General features: G+C 42.6%; 1 protein-coding gene across 1 annotated transcript in view; it reads right to left on the bottom strand.

The window, feature by feature from the left end:
- Positions 1–20388: 20388 nt before the first annotated feature.
- GABBR2 (gamma-aminobutyric acid type B receptor subunit 2) overlaps positions 20389–26495 on the bottom strand; it is a 457140-nt gene continuing 451033 nt past the window's right edge. The window contains exon 19 of the mRNA XM_030971306.1: positions 20389–22888. Coding sequence (XP_030827166.1) covers positions 22723–22888 — 166 coding nt within the window. The 3' untranslated portion in view covers positions 20389–22722. The remainder of the gene's footprint in view (positions 22889–26495) is intronic.

Here is a 26495-nt window from a genome sequence, read left to right as displayed (position 1 = left end):
TGCTCTGAGCAGGGGGGAAGGTCTGGGGGAGGCAGAGCTTAATGCCTGGTGGGGAACTGGCTGTGATCTTCTCTTGAACTCTCCGCTTGCGGTGGGCTCAGAGCTGACAGAAATCAGCTCAAAGCGAGGGTTTACAGGACCCATATCTGACCACAGCAGGCTGGCACAAAGCCAAGCACGCACTCCCTAGCACAGGAATCAGGTCTAGGAATGGTAACCACAGCCCTTACTTTTCAAAGTAAGGGATTTCTGATGAAATTTTGTTCTATGTAATTTAAATCCTTTATCTGAGAGTGGTCCCTCATGGTTTTTGTGGATGTACTAAATTTAACCATCAGCTGCTCTTAGGTAATGTCTCTGTGCTCCACTGCCTGTACTGCTGCCCAAGCACACAGTTAAGAAGAAGTGGGGATGCCAGGTGGAGCTGTCTGCTGTTAGCAATTCCCCTCTCCTCCTAAGTGCTTCCTGGCAATGAAATTGTCTTGCTCTCTGACAACAAAATCCATCAGCAGGTTCCGGTCTCATCACCACCTTTACTACCTTTCTGCTCACACTGCTTAAAACAGTTTTTAATATTCTTACTTCTTTATTCTGTTTTGCTAACTTATATGTAACAAATTTAGAAAAATGAAGAAATAAGGAAGTGAGATGGTTTTACAGATCACCCAGGCTGCTACAGAATCTCCTATGAGGCTTCTCTGATCTGCTATGCCACAGCAAAAGTCCTTGGTAATCAGTGTGAAATTGCATCAGGATTATCATCCAGGTGGCAAACCTATGACCATTTAGGCAGTAACAAGCATTTTCCTCAAAGATTATAGAAATGCAGACTAGAATCCTATATCTGAATCACTCTACATCAAATTAATTGCTTTGTTTTTTATTTAAAAATATAGAAAGAACTGAAGTACATGGGAAATTTTGCTTCCATAATCTGTAGTCAGGGATCAGAGCTGGTGATGGCTTCACTGGGAGAGAATGAGAAACATAGTGGTTAAATTTTATTTGGGTCACTTGTAACATTTAATTTTCACAGCCAGTGTGGTTGGCAGAATATTTTATTATCTATTTTTTTTTTTACGTAATGAAACAATGGAAATCCACATCAGTCCTCCTCAATAAAAGACAGTATGGTTATACTGTAGTATATTATAAACATTATATATATGTTTTAAAAATCTGCATGGACATTCCTGTAAGATGAGGCTTAGAAAGGGAGGCTTTTTCTCCTGCCAAAGCCAGTGGAGTGGAGTTAGGTCTTTTCAGATCTGTAAGAGCCCTCTGAGGAAGGAGAGAGATGTGAACGGCAGCGACGTGTGGGAGGCAGACACCCGCCCCCGCCCAGCCCGAGTGCCAGTGTGTAAATGTATGTGAGAGCTGGGCCTGGGAAACAGGGAGCTGGCAGGATCCACCTCTTCTGTGCTGGAACAAGAATGGATTTACATCTCATCTGTGCCATCCTCCAGGGCAGGGATTGGAGCTAAACAAAAACCTCCCCAGCGCAGGAGAGGGAATCCGTGTGTTTCATGTAACAGCTGAGGTTTGGTACAAGAGGACTTGGCTGCACTGCACCACCAGCCTACATCAGGGCTGGTCCAGGCTCTGCAGTGCCAAGGGAATGCAGGAGGGATGCCTGCATGCCTTGGCCACTGGAGGCATCTGCCAGGAGCAGCTGAAAGCATCTTGCTTGGCTCTCTGAGCCTTTGGAGTGGGGAAGCAGAAAGCAAGCAGGTTGTATAAATTCTCAACCAAATGAGTATACTAAAATTGCAGCACTCCTTTTTTCTGAGTGTGGGCATTAAAAAATACATTTTCAGTAGGCAGGGAGTGGGTGTGTGAGAGAGCGAAGTGTTTGCACTCCTTTCCCACCATCTCAAAAAGGGTGGATGTTTCAGGGGAAAGGATCCCGACTGCAGTGCTTATCTCTGATTTGCACATCATAAAGAAGTCACACATTGAATTGCCCAGTCCTAAGTGACTGCAGAAAAGATTATGGAAGGAATAGACAAAACGAATATTACCATATCACCAAGACTGGGAGACATTCACCCAAGTCTTCCAAAGGAGAATGTAAAGATGCAAGAGCCTTGCAGTAGCCTTGCAAACTCTTGTCTAAAACCAGTTTGATGTTATAAGGTTGTTAAAAGCACAACACCAGTTTTTAGAAAGGTTTCCAGTGGAGACAGAGGAAAATGTGGGCTGCTGAATTTGACACTTGTGCTGGGAAACTTAATAGGAAATATAAAAGCAAGATAATAGGTGACAGGGAGTAAAAATGACAAACAGAAATATTGGTGTGATTTAGTGCCTGATCCTATCTCATACATGTATCTGAGTGGTGGGTTAGGCTGGACTGCTTGGTACAATCCTCTTGCATTTCCTAAAGACTTGGGTTTCCTGAGAGTGAGGTTGCCATGAACACCTCCGCCTCTGGTTGCCTTGAACAGTTTGTAAGATACTGTGGGGCAGATGTGAGAGTGCAGCTAGTAAAGGAGAAGAGAGGGTGCAGAGGTGCAAGTGGTGAGTGTGGGAGGAAAGAGGCACTGAGTGGGAATAATCCAGGCAACAGGATGAGAAAGGAGACCGGGGAAAGGAAAACAGATGTGGGGACGCAGCTCTATATTGGCTTTTTTCTTTCTGATTAGAAGAAGGTGAAAATGCAGGGTGTGAAAGGAGAGGCACTGAGGGAAGCAGCCAAGAGAGGCTGCCTGGGGGCCACGGACAGGTGTCACTTGGGACATGGTCCCTTGCAGTGACTCAAACAAATACCCTTGGCACAGCAGGGGCCTTGGCCCGATGTGATCTCTGGAGGTAGGATACTGCTTTCCAGTGGAAGGATGAGAGGCAATGGGCATGAACTGGAATAGGGAAAATGCCATTTATACATCGAAAGGATCTTTACGGTCTAGGGTGATCAAACCTAGCTATCGTTCTGATAGCTTAAAACTAGTTTATATAATGCCACTTCTTGCAGGCAGCCTTTCTTCAGCACCCAGAAAATACATTTTAACTTCCAAATTTCTAAGTGTAAGATTTTTGTGAGAACCTCTTGGAATCGGACCAGCCCTATTTCTGCTAATAAGGACCCAATAGAAGAGCCACTTTAGTCTTTCTAAAAGCCATTGCTTACTTTGTTTCTCCAAATACACTTGTTTCTCTTGTGTGAATGAGCCTGTCAGTAAAATTGTGATTAAACCATGCCATGTTCTATGCTATGTATTGATCTTGAGTTCGCTTCCTGTTATTACAAATTGAATACCTCAGAAAATGGTTAAAGTCCTCAAATATCTTAAAGGCCAACTTTCTCTTGAGTTATTTGATGACAGCTACAATTGCCTGAAGTGTTAAAGCTGACATCTCACAGATCAGCTGAAGAAAGCTGAGACACACGGTATTTTCAACAGAAGAGATCTTGACCTTGGAAATAGCTTTTGTGCTCATCCTCCAGGAGCTGTACCTGTGCACCTGAAGGTTTTGGTGCAAAATATCCTGGGTAAAAAGAGTGGATAGGCTGATGGGTGAGACTTACAGGGTTCTTGAATGGTTGATAATGGTTGATATTAGGATATGTGTGGTGGTTTTCTTCTTCTTAGATATTTTACCTCTGAGCCCAGATGTTTGGATGAATTTTTGAATACCTATTTTATAGGTATAAGTGTATTTTAAAAGTAGACATATTTGTCAGTAAGCCATTTAGCTAGAAGGTTTCTTTAACTCTGTAGTTAAAGACATCATGTGGTGACTTGCTAGGAAGCCTAAACAAAGTTGATAAGAGCTAAGTAGGCCTGCCAACATCTTTGTATAGAGAGAACTTATTTTCCTAAATTAGAAATCTGTCTAGAGACAGCACATCCTTCCTTTCTTGAGAGGAAGACCTCCTGCCTTAAGATTTCAGAAACTCTGTGATTTTTTTTTTAGCTCTGTTTTGCATATCTGATTACAGACTTTGAAGGCCAAGTGGTTTTTAAAAGTGAAGTCCCTTAAATACACTTTGGTCAGCCCCCCAACTGCTTTTTTCACAGCTATTAGTTTTTGTCCTGTACTGAGTAATTAACTTGCTCCAGGTGTGTGCTCTGTCCTTGTTGCTAATTCTGTCTTCTGGGGAATAGTCTACTTATTACCTCAGGTATGAAAAGTACCACAATTATAACAACCCCTGTGATATTGCAGAAGTTAGCCTGCTCCCTCCACAAAGCCGGGTCTCTAAAAGCTCAAGCAACCTGCTTTACAGTCAGCAGTGAAATAACAGAGGAGACACAGTCAAATAAATTAATAGCTGTAAGGCCTGGCTACCTGTCCTCTGAAGCTGCCCCTTGCTCTGAGGATCTCCGCTGCTGCCAAAGCAGGCTTGTGCATGGAGCTCCATTAGCATTGTAATTATAGGAAGGAAGTGCTGGCTCTACAGACACCACCCAAGCATCTCCTGCTAGCTAACACTTCTTCATTTGATGGTGGGTCAGGCTGGGGGGAAAGTGTTTTGGAAAACAAGATATACATGACACTAATTTATCTCTAAGTCCCTTTCCCACTTGTTCTTTCTCCTTGATTAGTTTCACTGGCTGTTTCTCCTCCTCAGCAAAGTAGCTGGAGCCATTGCACCCTTCACCAGCTACGGAAAACATCTGGGCTCACATATTCCACATCAAACATGAATGCATGTCTAAGAAAAAACTTTCAGTAATTCATTCAGCTTTCTCTGAGCAGTCAGACTGTTTTGTGGAGTCTGCCATCATGTAGAGCCCTCCCATCTGGCTTATCCTTTTGGTGTAGACTTCTGCTCTGTTCTCTGGATTTGGCCGCTCTAAGTTTCTGTAGTGACAGAACCTAAAACTGGTATTTTCGTGTAATTTAGAAAACTTCCAGCTGTCTGACAGACTGTTAAAGAGGTGAGGATATGTTATAGACCTATAAATATACAGTACTCTTTGTAATAACAACAAAAAAGCTATTTTGATTTTCTTCTCCCATTTGGCAAGGCTCCAAGCATCTGCTGTCCAAGAATATCAACATTTTGTAGCAAATTGGTATATTGAAACAGAATAGGTTCAATTTTTTTATTCCTTTAGTGATAAAGTACCCCCCCACGCCATCCCCTGAGAATTACTACCAGATAACAGAAGATGATGAGAACTGTGAGGCCAGATTTATGGTCCTTGTAACATACCTCTGGTAATAATACAGATATCACAATAGATTTTATTTTAAAAATAACAAAAACACCCCTATTCATTTTTTCCTTCTTTAAAATAAGTGAAAATTGGGACAGGCAAGGAAATGATTGTCAGTCTTGCATTTTGGGCTGTGTTTGTTTGCTGGGTTATCCACACTCACTAGAGAAATTATTTGTATCTGGTGTTGAGGCTGGAAAGGGCTTGAGCTCTGAGGAAGGGCAGGGTTAAAATTCTTTGGGCACACCTAACCATAGTCATCATCTAATCAGCAGATCTCTGGTCCTGAGGCGAGCTTCTTCTGCTTACAGCTGTCTCTCCAAATTTCCCTGATGCTAGGAATTAGACAGGGATGTGCCTCACAAGTGAGCAGAGGCAGCCACCAGGGTGCAGGCAGAGGCAATGAAGAGGTGAGGGGCTCCCAGGGCACACTGTTCTCTGGGTGCTACAGCAATTTCTTGAGCTCATTGTAGTGATTTGCCAGAAGGCTTCTGCACTGAAGGGAGCAGTTATCAAGCTGGAAGCTGGCTAGTGGGACAGAGGAGGTAAATGGGCAGAAGAACAGAAATGATGCAATTTCTTCGTGTGGCAGCAGCTAAGCGGTTAAGGACAAAGAGCTCCAAACTCATTCCTTAAGCCATGCCTTTTTGGAACTACAGCTGAGGTTAGTGTTGTAGGTGAACATCAGGCTTCAGATAATAGCAAGAGACATAAATATCACTGATTCCACCTGCACAGGTAAGTATCAGTGTCAGAGGACAGCTGCTGTCTGACCTCAAGTTTGTAGCAAGATGTCCTGTTGACCTTTCCTTGAGGAAATGATGTGGGGGGCTGTTTGCACCCTTCAGCTGCCATCTCAGGAAGAAATTGTCAGGAGCTGCCAAATTTGGTAGCCAGATGGAGGTGAGACTGCTTTTGCAGCCCCATGCCCCCAGCAGCCAGGCTGGGCAGGGATGTCCTGCAGGCACACAAAGAATTGTAAGGACTTAGAGAGCACAGTTCCCCATCTCAAGCACTTTTAAGGCCATGGAAGGACTTTGCCATGAGATAAGCACAGAAGGGAACAACAGGATGGCACTAACTCCAAGCCTGGCAAAGATGAGGTCTGGTTTGTCTGGCTAAACATCCTGGCTAATGCATCCAGACAAAAATTCCCACTGTTAGCAAAGTGTGTAAGGAAGCAACTGCTTGAACACATATCACCAGACAAGCCAAGATCACCCCAAGTTTTGGGACAGATGACATCTGTGACTATCCAGTGCTGGTGCTCACACACAGAGGCACACTAGGGATCTCTCCAGCCACTGGCCTTAGACCCGCAGACTACCCAGCAAATTGGCCTTGGATCTTCTGCTCTTCAGTGCCTTTGGCACACAGAATACAAAGGTTTCTGAGCCGACCTTCATTTGCCACAATCTCTCCAAGAGCTGGTTTTGGGTTCCTGATCCCTCCAGCAGCCAGACCTCAGACCTCCTGGCCTCTCCACTGTCCAGCCCATCTGGACAGCCCTTCTGGCTGCTGCAAGACCTGGCTGCCAGAACTCTCACCCTGCTCACTGGCCAGTCTCACTCAGCATTTGCCAGTGATTACACAGCACTCTACACACCCATGCAGGTCTGCAGGTGCGCCAGTTTCTCCAGTTGCTGGCATCCCAGACAAAGGGATTCTGTTCTTCATGGTCTCTTATCCTGATCAGTGGTAGTTGGGCCTCCATGGACACAATGCAGAGAGGTCCTCATCAAGGAAAATAGAAATGGAGTTTAGTGAGAATACAGGACAGGCTATTGCAGTCAGGCACTGGGCATGGCCAGATGAGTGTGCTGAAAAATTACCTGTTTGCATACAACCAAATGCTTTTATCCTATTTCTTGAAGGGGGGGGGGGTTCTGTGCTTATTTCCCTGAAACCTCCTTTATCCCTCACTGTTCCTCCCTTAAAACCTGTAGTTAGTCTTGTAAAATCCTCATGCGCTCTTCCCTGGCATGCCTCAATGAATTCCACATCCCTTAAGGCAGTAACATCCCCTCAGTCTGTAAGGCTATCCAGAAAGGCTCTCCCACCAAAACTCATCTTGATGATGGGTTTTTTACCAGGACAGTGGACTGAGCCTGGGAATAGCCAGGTCGGGGTGCTCGGCTCTGTCTGATTAGGATATTGGGGTTTGGCTGCTTGTCATCACTCCTCTGTGCTCCTTTGTGTTGGTGGAGATGGGTTTTGCTAAAAAATTAAATCTGAAAAAGTCAACTTGCAGAACTCTTGTAGGAAGGCCGCACATCCATAGCTGTCCTTGCTGTTAATGGGAGGTGAAGCTAATTAAAATTGCTCAGGGCCATTGCCAACAAAATTACATGGAAGCACTGTATTCATTATTTAGTAAGCTTTGCACTCTAAGCTCTACCACATAACCTCACTGTTATAAATCATATTACATTCAAAGAGCAGCTAAAAGGGCTTGGGTTTTGCCATATGCTCATTTCTCATTTGTTTAATTCTTGTCTCATAAAGCTATTTTTGTTTCATACTCCTAAATTAAAACTCAGTTGGCCCAAGGATGTCAATTTGAAGTTAATGATTAAAAACCCCCCAACAATAACATAGTAAGAAAATTGTAAAAAGGCAGGACAATGAAAGCTATTGGTGAAGTTAGATATAAATCCTGGTATGCTGTGTATTCTTGCTATGCAAGATGGGAAATTGTAACTATTTGCTGCTGTTGTTCACCCCACATTTCTGCTTTACCAAAAGAGCAGCAATTTATAAAAAATACATGAGCCCAGAACATCCTGTCAAAATATTCTTACATGATAAACCAAAACAATATTTATGCAAAATGTCTTATCAGCTCAAGAATATGGGTGATGGGAGATTTTAACTTGCTGATCTTCTGATGGAAACTGAACACAGAGAAGAGGAGGCAGTCCAGGAGATTCCTGGATTTTATGGAAGATAAATTCCTGTTGCAGCTGGTAAATGAGCCTACAGGGATGATGTCCTGCTACATCTGCTGCTTACAAACAGAGAAGGGCTGGTGAGAGATGTGGTGGTCAGAGGTTGTGTTGGGCACAACAACCATGAAATGAGAGACTTTTCAATCCTAGGTTAAGTAAGGAGTGGCCATCAACAAAACCTGAACGTCCTGAGAGCCCATTTTGGACTGTTCAGGACACTGGTTTAGAGAGTCCCTTGGGAAACAGTCCTTAATAACAAAGGGATCCAGGAGGGCTGGAGCTACTTTTGGAAGGAAATCTTAAAGGTGCAGGAGCAGGCTGTCCCTTTGTGCTGAAAGATGAGCTAGTGAGGAAGAAGATCAGCCTGGTTGAATAGGGAGCTTTTGCTGTGACTCAGGGAAAAAACAGAATTTATGACCTTTGGGAGAAGGGGCAGGCAACTCAGGAAGAATACAAGGGTGTCGTTAGAATATGTACAGAGAAAACCAGGTGAAAGCTCAGCAAGAATTCAATCTGGACACTGCTAAGGAAGATAATTTTCTTTATTAAATAAATTTGTTAACAATAAATAAAGAGCCAAGGAAAATCTCCATCATTTATTGGATTAATGGAGGAACATTGTCACTAAGGATGAGGAAAAGGCTGAGGTATCTAATGCCTTGTCTCAGTCTTTAACAGAAAGACTGGTTATCCTCAGGGGAGCCAGCTCCCTGAGCTTCTACACAGAGACAGGGAGCAAAACAGATGACCTGCAATTCATGGGGAAGTAGTTGGTGTCCTGCAGAGCCACTTTGACACTCATAAGTCAATGGGACAAGGTGACACTCATTGGAGTGTCTGAGGGAGCTGGCAGAACTGCATCAATCATCGGTCCTGGTTAACCAGGGAGATCCCAGACAACTGGAAATTAGCAAATGTGACACCCACCTACAGGAAGTGTCAAAAGCAGGATCCAGAGAAGAACAGGCCTGGGGAAGGTTGTGGAGAAGACCATCTTGAGTGCAATCACATGGACAAGACAACCAGGGGATCAGGCCCAGCCAGCAAAGGTTTAGGAAAGGCAGCTCCTGCTTGACCAACCTGATCTGCTTATATGAGCACATGCCCCCTGTAGTGGATGAGGGAAAGGCTGTGGATGTGTATACCTAGACCTCAGTAAAGCCTTGGTTACTGTTTCCCACAGCATTTTTCTAAGAAAGCTGGAAATCCATGGCTGGATTAGTGCATTCTTTGCTGGGTGAAAAACTGCCTGGATGGCCAGGCCAGGGAGTCATGGTGAGCAATGCCACAACCAGTTGGAGGCTGATCACCAATGGGGTTTACCAAGACTCAGTATTTGGGCCAATCCTGTCTAATATCTCGATGAGGAGATCAAGTCAGTGAGTGTAGGTAACACTCAGTGTTGATCTTCTGGAGGGCAGGAAGGACCTGCAGGGAGATCTGGACAGGCTGGATCAATGGGCCGAGGCCAGAAGTATGAGGTTCAAGAAGGTGAAGCGCCAGGTCCTGCCCTTGGGTCACAACAACCCCAGGCAGCGCTGCAGGCTGGGGGCAGAGTGGCTGGAAAGCTGCTGGTGGAAAAGGACCTGGGAATGCTGAGTGACAGTCACTGAAAAAGAGCCAGAGTGTGCCCAGGTGGCCAAGGAGGCCAATGGCCTCCTGGCCTGTGTCAGGAATAGTGTGGCCAGCAGGGAAGTGATTGTCCCCCTGTACTAAACAGTTGTGAGGCCACACCTCAAATCCCGTGTCCAGTTCTGGGGCCTTCACTACAAGAAGGGACAAATTAGGTGCTGGAGTGGGTCCAGAGAAGGGTAACAGAGTGAAGGATCTGGAGAGTAAAGTCCTATATGGAGTGGCTGAGGGAGTGGGGGTTATGTAGCCTGGAGATAAAGAGGCTCTGGGGAGACCTTATCACTCTCTACAACTCCCTGAAAAGAGATTGTAGCAAGGTGGAGGTTGATCTCCTCTCCCAAGGGACAAGTGACAGGACAAGAGGAAATGGTCTCGACTTGTGCCAGGGGAGATTCAGGGTGGACATCAGGAAGAATTTCTTCACAGAAAGGGTTGTTAAGAATTGGAAAAACTGTCCCAGGGACCAAAGTCACTTTGAGTGGTCACTCAAAGATTGGACTCAATGATCTTGGAGGTCTTCTCAACCTTAGTGAGCGTATGATTCCATATTAACTTTGCACATAGGAGTTCAGTGTTCCAAATTTGGCAGCAGGGAGGTTTAATTCTGCACTGTAAAATCAATGTACTTACATCTATTCAAATTGTCAATACATCCAGAGAACGGTTTCAAATGCAAAGTTTTGATTGGGAAAAATGTGGAAACTTATTCTTCATTGCCTGTCATTTTCTAAATGTCTAATTGGTTTTCTCAAATTGCTTTTAATATATGCATCCATGCATATGTTTTCTCCCTTCTCCAGACTGTTTTGTTTTTCAGTAAACCCTCACCCTGATTTATGGTGTTCCATCTGGGAAGCCATATGAAATAACCATGATTCAATATTGAATTGTCTTCTCCCTCTGCTAGTAATGTGTTTTGCCCAGTGACAGGTTTGACCAACATAACCACTGGGGGAGGAGGAGTAGGCAAATGGTGGAAAAACTCCTGTCACTTTTTTTTTTTTTTTAAAGTATTTTGTAATGTATGTGTGTGTGCGGTGTTTTGTTTGTGTTTGGTTTTGGTTTGTTTTCTTATTTTTGTTTGCTTGTTTCTACATTATTTGAGACATTACTCAGGTTGATCTAAAAACCATCTGTAAAAATATTTTCTCTCAAGGAGAAAGAGTGGGAAAACCATTCTTCTTCCTTCTTCAGGTATTCCTAGTTCTCTTTTTAAATTTTTTTTAAGATGCATTTGATTTCCAGATTCTTGCTCATGTCTAGAATTAAAAATGATTAAAAATGATCAGAATAAGGCAACAGCCTGTTCTCCCTCATAGACAAGATGAACTTGTTGTACTAGAGTAAACCTAAGGGGAAGTGGCATAAATGTAATAGTGGAAAATAATCGTGAGTGCTGAGGCAGGAATGGGAAAGCACTTCTCATTGTCAGCCTTTTCCAGGGCAATTTCAGGGAGCAATGAATTATTTAGTTTATGTAATTCTTGGGATAAAGAATTTACACAGAAAATACCTTGCATCTCACGTGAGCTGGTGAATTCCGTGCTCTCTCTTTCTCTTGTGCTAATTCTGGGAGGTGGGAGAAGACCATCGGACACAGTATTCCAAATGATTGAATGACTTCAGATGAAAAAATTCCACTTTTCCTTTTTTTGTATTATGAAACTTATGTGGGCTTTTGCACACACTTTTCCTGTGCCCTTCTGAGCCTGAAGGTCAAGAGCACTAGATTTCCTTTAGAAGAAAGTGTTTCAGGCGAGCTGTTGGTCACTGGAATTCTTCATCAGGAGGAGTTCAGAAGTGGGAGTGGACTTCCTCCAGCCCTGGCTTGGCTTGGCTTGGGGAGGTTATCTTTGTATCCTGCTAGTCTGTTTGGCCAGTCTTTCTTGTTGGCAAGCCAACAACAGTAGTTACACTACAGTCACTGTGTTTTCTTAGTCCTTTACCACATACACTGAAACCTGTCAGCTTCAAGCCAAAGAACAAGTTAAGCAGATGATACCAACTGTTCTGTGATTCTGTGGCCATAGCTAAACCAAGTTCAGAGGTGCCAAAATATAACCCAGTAAGTCCTGATAGCAGAGTCATCACTCAGAAAATGCAGATAACATGATCCATATACCAAAGAAGTTTTGTTCTTGGTTTTCATTCTTGCTACTTCACCTGCAAAAGAAGAGCTCAGCAATCTAGCGAACTATTAGGGGTCCTGATGCACTTGGCAGTTGTGAGTGGCATGTTTGGCCACCAAAGAAAACAAAAACATGAAATTCAGTGGTTAGAGAAAAGTGGAAGAGACTTTTTAGCATTTGAAGGCAGAAGCCCTCATCAAGAACACTGAAAAAACATGAGGAGGATGCTACATAGAGCAAGAAGGAATAGTGTAATTTATGGGTAGCCAAATGACTGCCTGACAGGTGCAAAAGCAGTTTAGCAGACTGTGGGATGCTTTTTATGCAGAAAGCTTGTCTTTGGGGACATGCAGCTCTGCCCACAGCAACTGCATTGGGAACAGTGTCAGAAAGAAGGTGTGACAGAGGACTGTCATCACCAGAGGCTTCCATTGTATGCTAAGCCAGTGATCTGGGTATTAAATATAAAGAAAACAACAATGCATAAAGCAGTGTGTAGTTTGATGTACCAAAAAATTCCAAATCAATCTTTTCCAATTAAATAAACACGTGCTGGAAAATCATGTGATCTGCTGCTCTACCCTTCCGCAGGGTCCTTACAGGGACGTAAGGACATAACTTACAAGCTAATGATAGGAAATGTCTCTGCCACAGAGGCAGGAACCGATGTCTATCTTAACACCACCACAGTTCACAAGGGACAGCTTACAACCCTGAATGTAGATGGGGAAATAGGCAATTGTATCCTAAAGAGTGGGGTAAGTTCCACGATGAATAAAATTCCCTTGGCCATTCAGCATGGGGAATCTGAGGGTAAACTCAACTTCAGTGTCTTTCCATGTCAGCTATGTCAGGAAAGAACAGAGCAGTGTCCTGTGGTGTGGCAGATGAATCTCATGATGGAAGTCAAATGAGGCAGTGGATTCTGGGGAGAGCGCTTTTTAAATATTCAGCTGGTGACTGGGATTAACAAAGCTAAAAAAATGGCCTAAAGATTTTGGATGAGGATTACTGATGACCACTTAATGCACTGAACTTCTAACACCAGGGAGAGGGTGATGCTTTCCTAAGGGACAGTTCAAGACTGGACTGAACTTTAGGAGGGATGAATGATCTCCATAAATGTTTTTCCCTTTGTTAAATTGTTAAAAACATTCTTTAACTTCCATGATAAACATAAAGTTCATAGTATAAGTAAAAAATCCAGCAGTTCCTTTCTTCCCTCCACCTTAGTTTTTCTTTCATAAGTACGAAGACTACACTGTAAACACAGATCCCCTGTAGGAATAGGAGAGGGGAGAAATAAGATGAAGAGTCCTTATTTGCATAACTAGTCTAGTACTAATAATGTAACCATAATGAAGGTAATATAACATCTATTTAGAACAGAGTAAAAGAACTGAACATCAGTAACAGGAAAGTATTATTCCAGAAGAGAGAGAAATTAATGAGAAACATCTTTTCATCATTTTCAATACACCTCATTAAATTAATTTGAGCAAGGTTGTCTAGATTCTGATATGTTCATAAGTGTTTTTGTGCGTATCAAGCTGAACTAGGTCCTGAAAGAAAGAAAAATGCCTTCCTAGACTCTTTCTCTATATGAAGCCAAAGCAGCAGGGTATTAATCAAAGCCATAAACAAAGTGCATAACCAGAGATTTAATTCTTGAAATTGCACTTGGTTACAAAACTTCCAAAATCATGCGAAGAAGGCCTTTATGTTGAGTGTCTTACTGTAGCTTTAGAGTATAATGAAGTAAATTAATTCAAGGAAGTTATTACTGCTTGCAGTTTGCCTGTGATGAGAGCTGGGACTGCGTTTTCTTTTTGGAGCTTGGATTTTAATTTATGTTAATATTCACATCAACAGGGTAAGTTAATGAGGCCCAAGCTCATTTTATTATCTTTCATCTGACTGAAGCTCTAAGCTTCTACCCTCACAGCCTGGGATATGCATTCTGCATGCTGGATGAGGAGAAGCAGTTTATTCTTGAGCATTTGTACTGCACAGACACAAGTGCTCTGTGGCTGGTGTTCTCCATATGGAAAAGTTAATTTTATTTCTGTCTTGCTTGAAAACAAACAAACAATAAATCAGCAACATGAAAAAAAAAAGGCATAAACAAGGGGTATGAAAAGAAGTGCAAGCATGCCTATGAGCTGGGTATGCACGTTTTTCATTTGTCTTCATAGAAGACAATGATGGTTGATGATTGCTGACGTACACTGGGAAAAAATAGAGCTTATTTGAAATGAGACTGTATTAAAATAGCCACTTTTTGATTCCTGAAATTATTTTTATCACATTTGGGTCTCCTGAAGCATTTGCTTGTCATGATTTCTTAAGTAAGGAGTGACAGCCTTTTCAGAAAGATCTGAACATCTCAGATGTTCCAGCATCAGTAACAACTGCACAAAGAACAATGGAGATGGCAAGTGGAGTAAATCTGGTAAAGTAGATTAAAAGGAAAAAAAAAAGAGAAAATAAAGATGGAGTGTTAAACTGTGCAGCATTTCTGGATGTTGCACTGTGGAGAAATGTGGTTTGGAGTGGTCTGTCTGGCTGCTGAATGCCCCAGTCACTCTGCCTGCCTGCAGGAGCACAGGGTGCTGGAGCAGAATTGATCAGGTCCAGAAGGATGAAGGAGAATTTTCACCTTTTTAGTAGTTTTTAAAAGAATCAGTCAGGAGATATTATTAAAGTCTGGAAGAAGAGATGAGTAGTTAGTCTGCCTGCTATAGGATCAGGTTAGCATAAAAATTCAAAGTAAACTTCTTTTGAGAGGAATGGATGGGCAGCTGACACAACTGCTTCTGTCCCATGGCAAAACAGGTAACTTGCTGCTCAGTGGGGGGAGATCACAGGATCACAGAAACATTTAGGTTGGAAAAAATCTCCGAGATTATTGAGTCCAGCCTTTGGCTGAACACCACCATGTCAACTAGACCACAGCAAGTGGTCTAGTTGTGCCACATCCAGTCTCACCTTGAACATTTCCCTGGGCAGTCTGTTCCAATGCTTAATAACCCTTTCCATGAAGAAATTCCTCCTGATGCCCTTCCCTAGCACAGCTTGAGGCTCTGTCATCTTTTCCTGTCATGGTTGCTTGGGAAATGAGGCTGACCCTCACTTGCTACAAACTCCTTTTAGGTAGTTTCAGTTGTCTTTGGTTTCATCAGTTTGTCACTCCTACTACAGAAATTCTCTGCTACAGACCAATTAGAAGAATGTCTTTACATGTCTTTCCATCCTCATTAAAATTTTTCTTGTCCCTAATAAGAGCAGTTTTATACAAAATGACAGTATCATATAGAGCAAAATGAGATGGAAGGAGGGGCAGGTTAACAGAAGGCATTAAAAGGTCTGTGAAGAACTCTTATGTGCAAGGCTGAATTTCAAAGTTAATTCTTTCACCTTCAAAAAGTTACATGCCAGCTTTTGCAGAGATGAAGGCGGCTTTAATGAGCAGTAAGCAAACGGCCCCAGTGGGTGGAGCAGGCAGGCTGGATCCCAGGTTGTGGCAACCCAAATTGGTTGCTCCAAGATAACTGAAATCTCTCCTCTAATTCAAAGGGCTATTAAATCTGGGATGTGTTTATTTGATTTTGTTTTCAAATTATTTTCATTTGTTTCAGTGAGATATGTCTGAAAGTTTTGAGCTGTAGCAAGTACTTCTCTTATTTGTTTGCATGGATTATGCTGGAACAACTCATGTGTTTATTCCACTTTGCTGAGCTTCACTGACATCATAAATTGCTTGTTTAAGTTCAAATGTCAGTTAATTCCTAGGTAAATAGATTCTTGGATTTTAAAATTAAAACAAGGCAGAAAATACAGAGTCTTTTGGGAGAGAAAAGAATAAAAGGTTCTCAAAGAATGGGGACACTTATTAGAAAAATATTCTTTATCACCCAGCAGTATAACAGATGTTCAGCTGTACTTTCAGTTTGGAGAGTTTAAAATCTCAAAGGAAATTTCTGTGGAGGCCTCTGAAATCAATAAACTATGTGTATATAGGAAGGAAAATGAAATATTCCCTCTCCCCACAACCTGACTAAGGCAGCTTGGTTAAAAAAAACTTTCTTTGTCTGTAAGAACCAGTGTCTGTAAAATTTTCATAAGGGTTGGTAATTTGCAACACACTCCTGCAGCCTTTCAGTAACAATGAAAGCCTGGAAACAGCCTAGGATATTGAGATACTGAACTGAATTTCAAACTTTGAGCCTACTAGGATCTGAGGTCAAAATCTGGAGGAAAGCTGCTCCCATTTTAGTTACTAGCAACACTGAGGCAGTTAGTGACGGTGTTGGCTTAGTTTCTGACAATTTTAACAGCTTTATTTGTACAGCCAGCTTTCTGGCAGTGACAGTGACTACTATCTTTTGCTAGGGGTGCTCATATCTGATGCTGACATTGATGTATCTTCCTCAGAAGTGGTTGCAGCTGAATGCCTTGTTCATTTTCATCTTTATGACTCTCAAGCCATCTTCTTGTACATGTGTGTTGGTTGTTTTGATATTTTTCCCTTTTTTCTCATGAACTCTTTTGGATTTCTCACATGGATTTCTCCCAGTGACATTAGTATGAGCCGAGGCAAACTGAAGAGGATTTCTTTTCAGTATTGAGTCAGGATGAATTGTGGGGCTTATGGAATTCTTAACCTTGTCACACTCCCTCTGCAACCCCAGTGTGAAGTTACTGTCCTTGCTCCCCTCGTTATTAGTGTCCTTCACCCACCACTCATCATGAGGAGAGTCAATGTATTTGGAAATGGGACTGCCTTTAGGATGAGCAGCTAACACATTTCTTCCTTTTACCTTTCTGGAGGAGGAGCTGATCCATGCTCAGCAATTTGCTCTTCTCAGCAGGTCTTTCAGAGGCACCTCTATTTGCAGATGACCCTCTCACTCAGGCAGGTGGTCCTAGCACTTTTTCAGGAGATATTGCCTTTGTCTCCTGAATTGCTCAAGAGACGAATTTCACCTCTACTGTTTTGTCTCTGTCTCTCTGCTTCAGACACAGCTGTAGTAGGGGCAAAAGTGAAGGGTTTCTCAGGCTGGAGGAACAGTTTTGTTCTCTGGAGTAGTAAGAGCTGTCCTTGTGGTGTGTTGTACACAATGCGTCCATAATAAAAAGAACACAAAGATTCCCAAAGAGGGATGCTTGTGTTCTGGAGAATACTTTGCTCTTATAAAGCTCATGCTGGTTTGTACACCAGTTGACAGCTTGTTTAATCATGTGGACTAGTTTTATGTCACCTAGCTTGTTTGGTGAGGATGTGAGGTTCCTCCCTCCTGTAGAAGAGGCGTATCCATCCCTCTGTCTGCTGGGAGGGGTGCCTGGCATTTGAGGATACTGGAGTACCCTTAGACAAGGCAGAGTAGGAGCCACTTGGGTAACAGTACAGCAAAGCACTTTATGAGGACGAAGTCATGTGCATGTTTTCTTGCCTGCTCTTTTCCAGTTTTTAACTTCTGCATCATGTTCCATTTTGCTTTCAAACAGGGAATGTTCAGCTGGAAAGGCTCAGGAATTTGTGGCAGAGTGGGCCAGAACCAAGAAGACTTAATTCTGAGCTCGGGAAGGCTTGTGTGTTTGTGTGCTTGGAATGGCTTTTGCTTTTAAATGTTTCCCAGATTCCCAAAGCAGGAGGTAGCATGGGTGTCTCTGCCTTGACACTCAAGATGTTTTGCAGGCTATTACCGCTAAGCTGCTCATACTTTCTCCATGTCCTGCCTGTGCTCTCTGCAACACGCACACACACACAAACACACACACGCACGCATGTACGCACACACACACACACAAACACACACACAGACACAGATGCACACACACACACACACACACACACACTCCCTGCTCCACACCTGCCCCCTATTTTCCAGTCAATTTGACTTGCCAGAATGGACAACTTGACATCTGTGGGATGATTTGCCATCAGTGACAGCTCCTCTGCTCAAGCAAGCATCTCACATTGCGGAGGGCAGTGGCAGGTAGGTGGGAAGGTGGATGGTGGGGTCCCTGAGGAGGTTGCAGCTGTGGGTCGTAAATGTAATTAACACTCTTTTTTACTTCTGTTGCACCCATTGGATGTGGGATGTGGGCACAGGATCAGTTCTGGTCAAAGCCTGTATGTGCCAGCTCATGAAGGTGTCTGTCCTTCTCCCGAAGCTCAAGGCCTTGTGAGCTCCTTTTTGCTGTGCTCCTTTCTGTTAGTGAGCGAACCCACAGGTTCCTCAGCGCTAGTACCTACAGATCCCGTCCTCAGATCTATTTGACCTCTACTGGATTTGTTCTCTAAAGTTCAGGAATTTGTTTAAATCCTTGTATTAGGATTTAGTTTTGATGGGCATTCATCAAAAAAAGGAAATAACAGCCACTTTCTTTGGGGAAGTAAAGGATTTTCTCAGTGTTTGGAGATGCTTCTTCTACCTTTCTTCTCCCACATGTCCTTCTCTCTTTCCCTTCATTTGGCCTACTTCATCATCAAGGGATGCAGTTTAAACGAGCTGCAGTTTGCAAAAGTGGTGGCTCAAAACGTCTGCAGGCTGTCTGAGGCGATACTGACGTGGTGGTTCTGCCACCCAGGGTTGCCCTTGCCAGCAGCTTGGGCTCTCCCTTCTCCACCTCTTCCCATGCATCGCTAGACCCTCTATTGATCCTCTGCAATGTTGTTGAGTGAGTAGTGACAAGCGCAGTAGTGGTCTTAGAGTCCTGATGGACTCAAGAGGCAGAGTGCTCTTGAAAATGCACTCATGAATAATATTCAGTCATGTTAAAGTAATGCCTGTAAGTACTATTCACCTCGTCAAGAGATGAAAAAGGCAGTCAATAACTGAGAACTGAAGTCTGATAAAAAATCATGATGCTTAAACCACTGTAATAAATGTGTCAATCTTCTCAGACAGTGAGCAGAAAATCCCTATTAAACAAACCAGTGACAGGAAGAGTCAGCTTGCTGAATAGAGAAACCAGCCCATCCTTTGGACTGTGGTTTGAGAACACAGTAAGCCCTGCTGATATCCATAGCGTATTGTGGAAGTGCTGGGACAAGACTTACTGGGCTGGTTTCCAGCACTTAAGCAATCCTGATTGGAGATCAGCAGAAACAGCAATCCAGTCTTGGGAAGAACAGGCACATTGTGTTGAAACTTGTAATGAACAAAGAAGTTCTGAAAAGATCAGAAAAGATTTGACTATCAACCTTTAAGGAAAGGTATTATATCTCAAAAAAAAAAAAAAAAACAAACCAAAAAAAAAAAAACCAAACCAAAAAAACCCCCCCAAAAAGCCAAACCAAGATGAGGAAATTGCTCTTTTCTTACCTTCCTTGATTTTATTTATTTGAAAGTAGTGCTGCAAGATTAGCAACCTTCCATTAATTCAATGGCAACTGTATGATTGTATAGGAAGCATATTTCTTGTGGCTGTGGAAACTCAGTGGTTCAAGTAAAGTTGCTCTGCTGACATCTCCCTCTTTTCTTTTCATGACCCTTTAAAGTAATATTTCACTTTGTTCTGGTTTCCTATTATTCATGAGCAATTTTAAGTTCTTCACATCCTCCCACAATTTCTGGTTGAATATAGGTTTCACATTGAAGTCGTTCTGTACTTTTTTCCTTTCTTGAATGAGCTTTGATGTATCTGTTTGAGTTTCTCCTGCCATCTGCTATTCTGCACTGAGAGCCACGATCCACACTGTTAACTCCTCACTGGTAATTTCTCTTTTTGCATATGTTCAGGGGGACTTCTAAGACGCATGAGAAATCTGCTGGAAAACCATTTGTGGAGGTTCTAATTCCCACATCTTGGGCTTTATGACATTTTGTGCTGGCTTGAGGTTTCTCCCCTGTTGAAAAGCAAACAACTCAAAATGCGCTTTCCTCTCACTTTCTCATTGCCCAACATTCCCACCCTCCTCCTGTTCTGCCATGCAGAAGAACCTGCTTTAAGGCACAAATCCTATCACATGCACAAAACTAGATGGAGAGGCTTAGTGTTTGTCTTCATGCAGAAATTGGTATTTATTCTCAGAAACTTCTCATTTGTTGATGCAGAGATTTTACTATTGAGCTGGAACATTGGCTCAACTTCAATAACTTGTGTGAAATAGTAAAATATTTCTTTTTCTTCTGAATTCACATTCACTGCAGGGCAAGAGAGAACAGTGTGTGGGCTAAGTGTGGTTTGGATAGAAATGTTCAGTACACATTTTGATTATTTTCCCATTTGCAAAAGGTCTTGGATTTCACTCTTGGGTACTGCAGTAATCATATTTCAGGGCAGAGGCTCATCTACCTGTTATTTCCAAATGCAAACTGTTCTACAACTAGGATGTGTATTTTTATTACATATTACATTTTTATTGAAATGTAGGGTTGTAATAGGATTCCTCTTTCTCCAAGGAGGCTTTTATATACATCTATGTTTATATATATATACACACACTCTCTCTCATCAAAAATGATTTTGCAAGGGGGGAAGAGGGCACTGAGTCCAAAAAGCTAAGTTTTATATATTTTATTCATAAAAACAGATTTGCAACAATTTATTAAAAATTGATCTCATGCAGTATAAGGTTATACAAGAAATTCTTCATTTACATTTTATTCTGGCAGTTCCAGTCTAGTTTAAAGCATTTGTGCACTAACATCATTGGAAAATGCCATTGGGGCACAGCCTCTTCATAAATTTACAGTACATTTTTGCTGCAGTATAAAAGAACAGAAACATTAAATAGCTATATTCACTTGGTTGGTCTTGTTATCTGCAGTAAAGTAAAAAAAAAAATGTTATGGGAGAAACTACCGTATCATTGAGACAAAGAATGTACTGCATGGTTTAAACCTAATAAACGTCACACAGTCAGTATTCACGAAGTTACAGACACACACACACACACACACACACTCACCTCCAATGGTCCGATACTTCTGAATTATTTTTGTTTTTTCCTGCTAAGTTGGAATAATATTTCTACAGAGATCTTTGTGTATACATTATATACATTATCATAATTTTCTCTTTTTAAAAATTAACATTCCTTTTAAAATAAACCAGGCCCTGATGATATTAATAAAGCAAGAGAATACTGTCAACACACATTGAGTGACGACGTCAGTGTTTAGTGCTTAAACAGAGTAATGAGTTCTAGTTTATCTGTGTTTATACTTACATGTTTTTTTGTTCTAAAAGCTACAGATATTTCCACAACCTCTCTTACTGTATGTGCCAAGTGAAATATTTTGTGATGCTCCTGATTGTAAGATTCAGATACATATTCATCTTGGTTTTGGCCACTATGAGGTGTGTTTTATTTTTAATGGAGGTTTATGCTAGCTTGTCAAAGCTGCAGTTAAATCCCTCAGCTAAGGAACCCCTTCAGCTGTGCTTCAGTCATTGCTGATTTATAAACCTTTGTGCGAATGTCATTCCAAAGGTTTGGTCTGAGGGGCATAAGTGTTGATTAAAGAAAACTGAGAGCCCAGAGGGTGCTTCATGTGGGTTTTTTCCCCCCCTACTTTTAGCAAACAGCCCTGGCAGTGGGAGGATACATTTCCAGTCCCTTGGAAAAATAAGCTATATGTGTGTCTCACCTGTGCCTGAGGGTTTGGCTCCAGAGTTGGTCCAGACGGTACACCACTATCGTTCCTCCTAATTACTTTGGTTCAGGGAAAGGAGCTAAAGTATAAACTCCACTGTTTTTTCACAGTCCTTTCAGGAGTCAGGTAAAATATTCTATTGGTAGATTTGATTTGTCCTCTCCTATCCACTACAACTGTCACACGTACGCAGGTACGGAGCAAACATCGTGTATATTCACATCTATGTGCCCTGCAGGCTTTGCCTGCAGCAGCAAAGTGCTGTGCCCTAATCCCTCCCCCCAAGTCCACTCAGTTAATTTTATTGTAATTATGTGCGACACAATTCAAACAAACTAGGAAAAACAATTCATCCTGTGGCATTAAGACTTTACTACCCATCTGTCCTCAGTTTCCTGAGATATCAGCCCTAGGACTTTTTCAGACAGTTTAGTGTGTTATGGTTGGTGGTGTTTATCCTGAAATAGGTGCAGAAACTTTGCTAAAAATGAAGCTGCAGATGGTCAGCAGTCACTATCATTGCCTTGGAGAAGGGTGAAGTGCTCTGCTTGCAATCAGCAGTTCTCCAGCTGGTGGCAACTCAGAGCTGGAGCTTCAGGCTCTGCTTGGGTTATACATACAGCTGCAAGGTAAAGGTGACCCTGCTCGCAGCACTGCAGAGTCTCAATGACACCCGAGGAATCATTTCTCACAATTCCTCTTTCCTGCTAAACATCATCCCTGAAATGAAAAAAAGCAAGACTAACCAGTGCAGAATGTTTCCAGCGATTTAACATAACTCCTGTAAAAATGAGTGTATCTATTCCAACATGGTATAGCTCGACCACTACATTTTCCTTACATGGATACAGTATAGAATTGCATGTTCTCAGCAGCCACGTAAAGCTCAGTGACATTTGAGTGGTTTTTTATTTTTTTATTTTTCCCTAGTGTCTTTTTTGCAATATCCATATATCCCAGCATCCTTGTTGCTAGTAGAAATTTTGGAAGAAACATTTTTCAGTGACTTCTAGGTGAAGAAATAAAAACTCCATGAATAAGGCTACAGATCAAACTCTTTGTGTCCTCCTTTGCTTTTTCACATGAGTTACGTGGGCACTCCTGTGACGAGGGCCTCAGCAGAAGTTCCTCTGCAGTAAGAGCCAATGTTACATGTTTGTAGCAGAGTTCTAGGTCAGATGTTTAGTCCAGTCTTTGAGTACTTAAAAGCAGTTCAGGAAGCACTGATCTCGCCCTCCTACAGCCCTGAAACCATCACTCGGAAGGAGGGTGGCACGTGTCTGTGCCGAGGGCTGGCACTGGGGCTGACGCAGGGGCTGGCACAGCTGGCATCCACTCCTCCTATGGACGGCAGGTAGGCGTGATGCAGGATGGGCAGCTGCAAGGACAGCCGGCGCTGTATGCTGCGGGAGACAGGGAGAGGAGCGTTACCAAGGGGCAGAGGGAGCACATCACACGGCTGGTGCGTCCCCAGGCTGCTGCCAGGGAGTCCCCTGTGCCTGCCGCTGTCACCAGCAGGGTTAACGCCACGAGCATCGCACTGGCTGATGCTGAACTGTGCCACCAGGATGCTGTTTTCCCCTTGGGGGATTTTTCTGACGGGTTGGCCATGACAAAGGAAACTAAATGTGCTTTCTCAGCATCTCACAACCTCCTGAAATTCCCAGCCACATTCAGGTTAATTGTTAGACTGCTGATACCAAGAAAACCTTAAGTTTGCAAAGAGGGTGTATGGCTTGGTGACTCCCCACCTCTTGCAAAGGGATCTGCTGCTTGCAGAGCCCCATCCTACCGTGCAGACATGCAGGAGGTCACAGACTGAGTTCCAAGCCACGCACCACTTAGCACAAGGATGTCAGTACTAAGGATGGCATTTCTGCAACTCCAGCTAAAGCAAACACAGGTGCATGGTGGGAGGGATTTGGGACTGATGGTTTTTCCTCTTTTAAGTAGCTCCTGTTTAAAGTGTGGGTCTGTGCTTTTGAGGTGATAGATGCTTTTGAGTGCCATGGGACTGAAGAGATGGCCCTCTAAAAGCAGTCCTGCCCAATACCCATACTAAAATTCAGTGTTCCAGAACCCAACATTCTGTATCTGTTTTTCCAAGTGGATTGGCATCATGACAATGGGTATAATTTTTTTTTTAATTGATACTAAATCATGCTCACAGGTATTGCATCTAAGTCCTTTCCTTGGAGAGGATGGTGCCATGAGAAAAGGGCTCTGCTACTCCCGTGCTGTGGATATATTAGCACCTTCCACAAAATCAAAATCCTGTTGAGGTTTGCTAGTGTAAAAGATGTTTTCAGTCATTTTATCATCAGGATGTCTTTGTATTTTAAGACATTTCCCCTTGAAACACAGAGGCACTTTCTAAAGAGAAGAGAGATGTCAAGGTGACTGAACTGAACGGAAGACTGACTTTTGGATTTCAGGACAAAAATGCCCATAGAAAGCATTGTATCAGTATAATAGAGTTTTAAATTTATGTTTGCCTGTTATCTGATATAATGTCTGTGTATAGAAAGGCCTTTATGTGTTTCTTTGAAAGCTAACCTTTGGACAGCCTTTTTGATTCAAATGACATTTAATTGCTTTTTTGCTTTGTGTTTTAGGTAGCAAAAACAGACACTAAAGTATCCATTGCACTGCTTGGGGACGAAGCAGTATAGCTTTTAAATTCAAACAGAAAGAAATGTAGTGTTCTGCTCATTAGTTTCTTCACTACAAACTTCAGCTTGTTTATACAGAGGTGCAGTATGAGTAGCTGTTGTCTGCCTACCCAGGAAACTCTTTCTCATTGTTTCTCCCCCTCAAACTCCTTTCTAAAGTTTCACACAATGTTAGTCCTCAGTGATGATCATTCTAGTGCTGGCAGTGCATTCCTGGAACTAAACAAAATCCATTCATTGTTGTTTTGCTGGGCTGCTCAGCTCTTCCTGGTGCTATCAATGAAGTCATGCCTTGTTCCCAAGGAGTGCAGAGGGGGCATGGCTTGATGTTTCCCTGTGCTGAATCCTTATGAGCCTGATGCTGTGGATTGTCATTCTGTCTCTTGTTGAGGGGTCAAATGCAGAATTGCCTGCACTTATTTTCCCACCAGTGGAAACGCTTACTTTGTTCAACTGTTATAGGCTTCTCATTAAAGGGCTTTTTGAAGCCACTCCAAGAGAATCCAGTTGCATAATCAAGTGAATAGGATTTTTTTTCATCCACTTCAGTGTTAGCCATACCATGGACAAAGCATGTTTATTTAGCTATGCCAACAGTGGCTGCAGTGGGTGGCAAATTTTGCTTTAACTGTACTTAAAAGTTTACTTTCACTTGCAAACTTGGTTCCGGGAATTGGGGCAGAGAATTGTAGCCTGTAGACTTGCACACAATCAAGAGTGTAGACAAAACCCATAGAGTGAAACACGAAACAAAACAAAATGAGCAGCACAATCCAAACAAACCTGGTATTTTTGCCTGAAGTGAAAGCAAATTTTGTGCCTTGCCTCACTGTTTTTAGGTTTTTCCCCCCAATATCAGTGATTTTCCCTCCTTCCACTCCTGCCACACTTTGCCAATGCTTTGGGGAGGAATCCTTGGTATCAATACAGGCTGGAGGATGAAGGGATTGAGAGCAGCCCTGCCAAGAGAAAACTGGGGGTGATGGTGGGTGAAAAGCTGGGCATGGCCCAGCAATGTGCACTTGCAGCCCAGAAAGTTAATCATATCCAGGGCTGTATCAAAAGCAGTGTGGCCAGCAGTATGAGGGAAATTATGCTGCCCCTCTGCTTTTCTCTGGCAAGACCCCACCTGGAATATTGCATTCAGCTCTTCTCATAAGAAGCATGAGGACCCGCTGGAGGGAGTCCAGAGGAAGGCCACAGTGAAAATCAGAGGGCTGGGGGATGTCTTGCATGAATACAGGCTGAGAGAGCTGGTGTTTTTCATCTTGGAGAAGAGAAAGCTCCAGGGAGGCCTTAAAGCTGCCTTACGGTACCTAAAGGGGGCTTACAAGAAAGCTGGAGAAGGACTTTTTACAAGGGCATGGAGTAAGAAGATGCTGTGTGAGGTTTTAAACACATGAGGGTAGATTTAGACTACATAAAAGTAACAAATTTTTATGATGAGGGTGGTGAAACACTGCCACAGGTGGCTCAGACACCCCATTCAAGGCCAAAGTGGATGGGGATTTGAACAACCTGATCTACATAAAGTTGTCTTTGCTCATTGCAGGGGGATTGGACTGGCTGACCCTTAAAGATCCCTTCCAGCCCAAACCATTATATGACTCTAGGAATTTGTTTCAAGTTGTCCACACTGTACAGATATGTATGTGAAAGCTTATATACGGTCAAGTATTTTGGAGAGGTAATGGTTGGTAATAGTGGGTCTAGAATCACAGGCAGCCACTGAAGAAGATGGAAAGCAAATATGATTCCACACACAGAGCACCCACTCATCAGGTTCTGTGTGAGGGCAGGTGTCCTCAGCTCTGTACAGAAACTCCATTTATTAGGGAAACATATATGCCATTTATTAGGGAAAATATAAAATCAGGTAAAACCTTGACTTCCAGTGTCGATGCAGGAGCACAATGCAATGCACATGGGAATGCACAATACCACAAGGGGGGCCAAGGCATTTGAAATATATTTTGGTTTTGCTATAGAAAACCACTAATAAGATCCATTGGTAAGTGGGGGGACTGAAACAAATTGCTGCAACAGTCAAACATCTGAAGTTCTGTGGGAGTGTGTATACTGTGTCTAAGCACTCAAGGACTGTGTCAGTTAATTCTGCAGTACATTAATGTTGATTTTTAGCAAATGCAGGGAAGCTGCAAAACATTACAGTAAAGCAAGATGTTCTACTAGCAAGTAAACTAATCATTCTAAACCCACCTTATTTTAATGACCCATTTGAGTAAGACCATAGATAGATAGATCATAGATAAGCTACTCTCAGTGAAGAAACCAAATAACAAAGGTCTGCTCATGCTGAGGCATATGGCTGCAGTGC

Source organism: Camarhynchus parvulus, chromosome 2 (genome assembly GCF_901933205.1).
Source record: "Camarhynchus parvulus chromosome 2, STF_HiC, whole genome shotgun sequence".
Classification (NCBI taxonomy): domain Eukaryota; kingdom Metazoa; phylum Chordata; class Aves; order Passeriformes; family Thraupidae; genus Camarhynchus; species Camarhynchus parvulus.
Note: the sequence above shows the minus strand (reverse complement) of the source record. Positions and strands in the feature narration are given on the sequence as shown.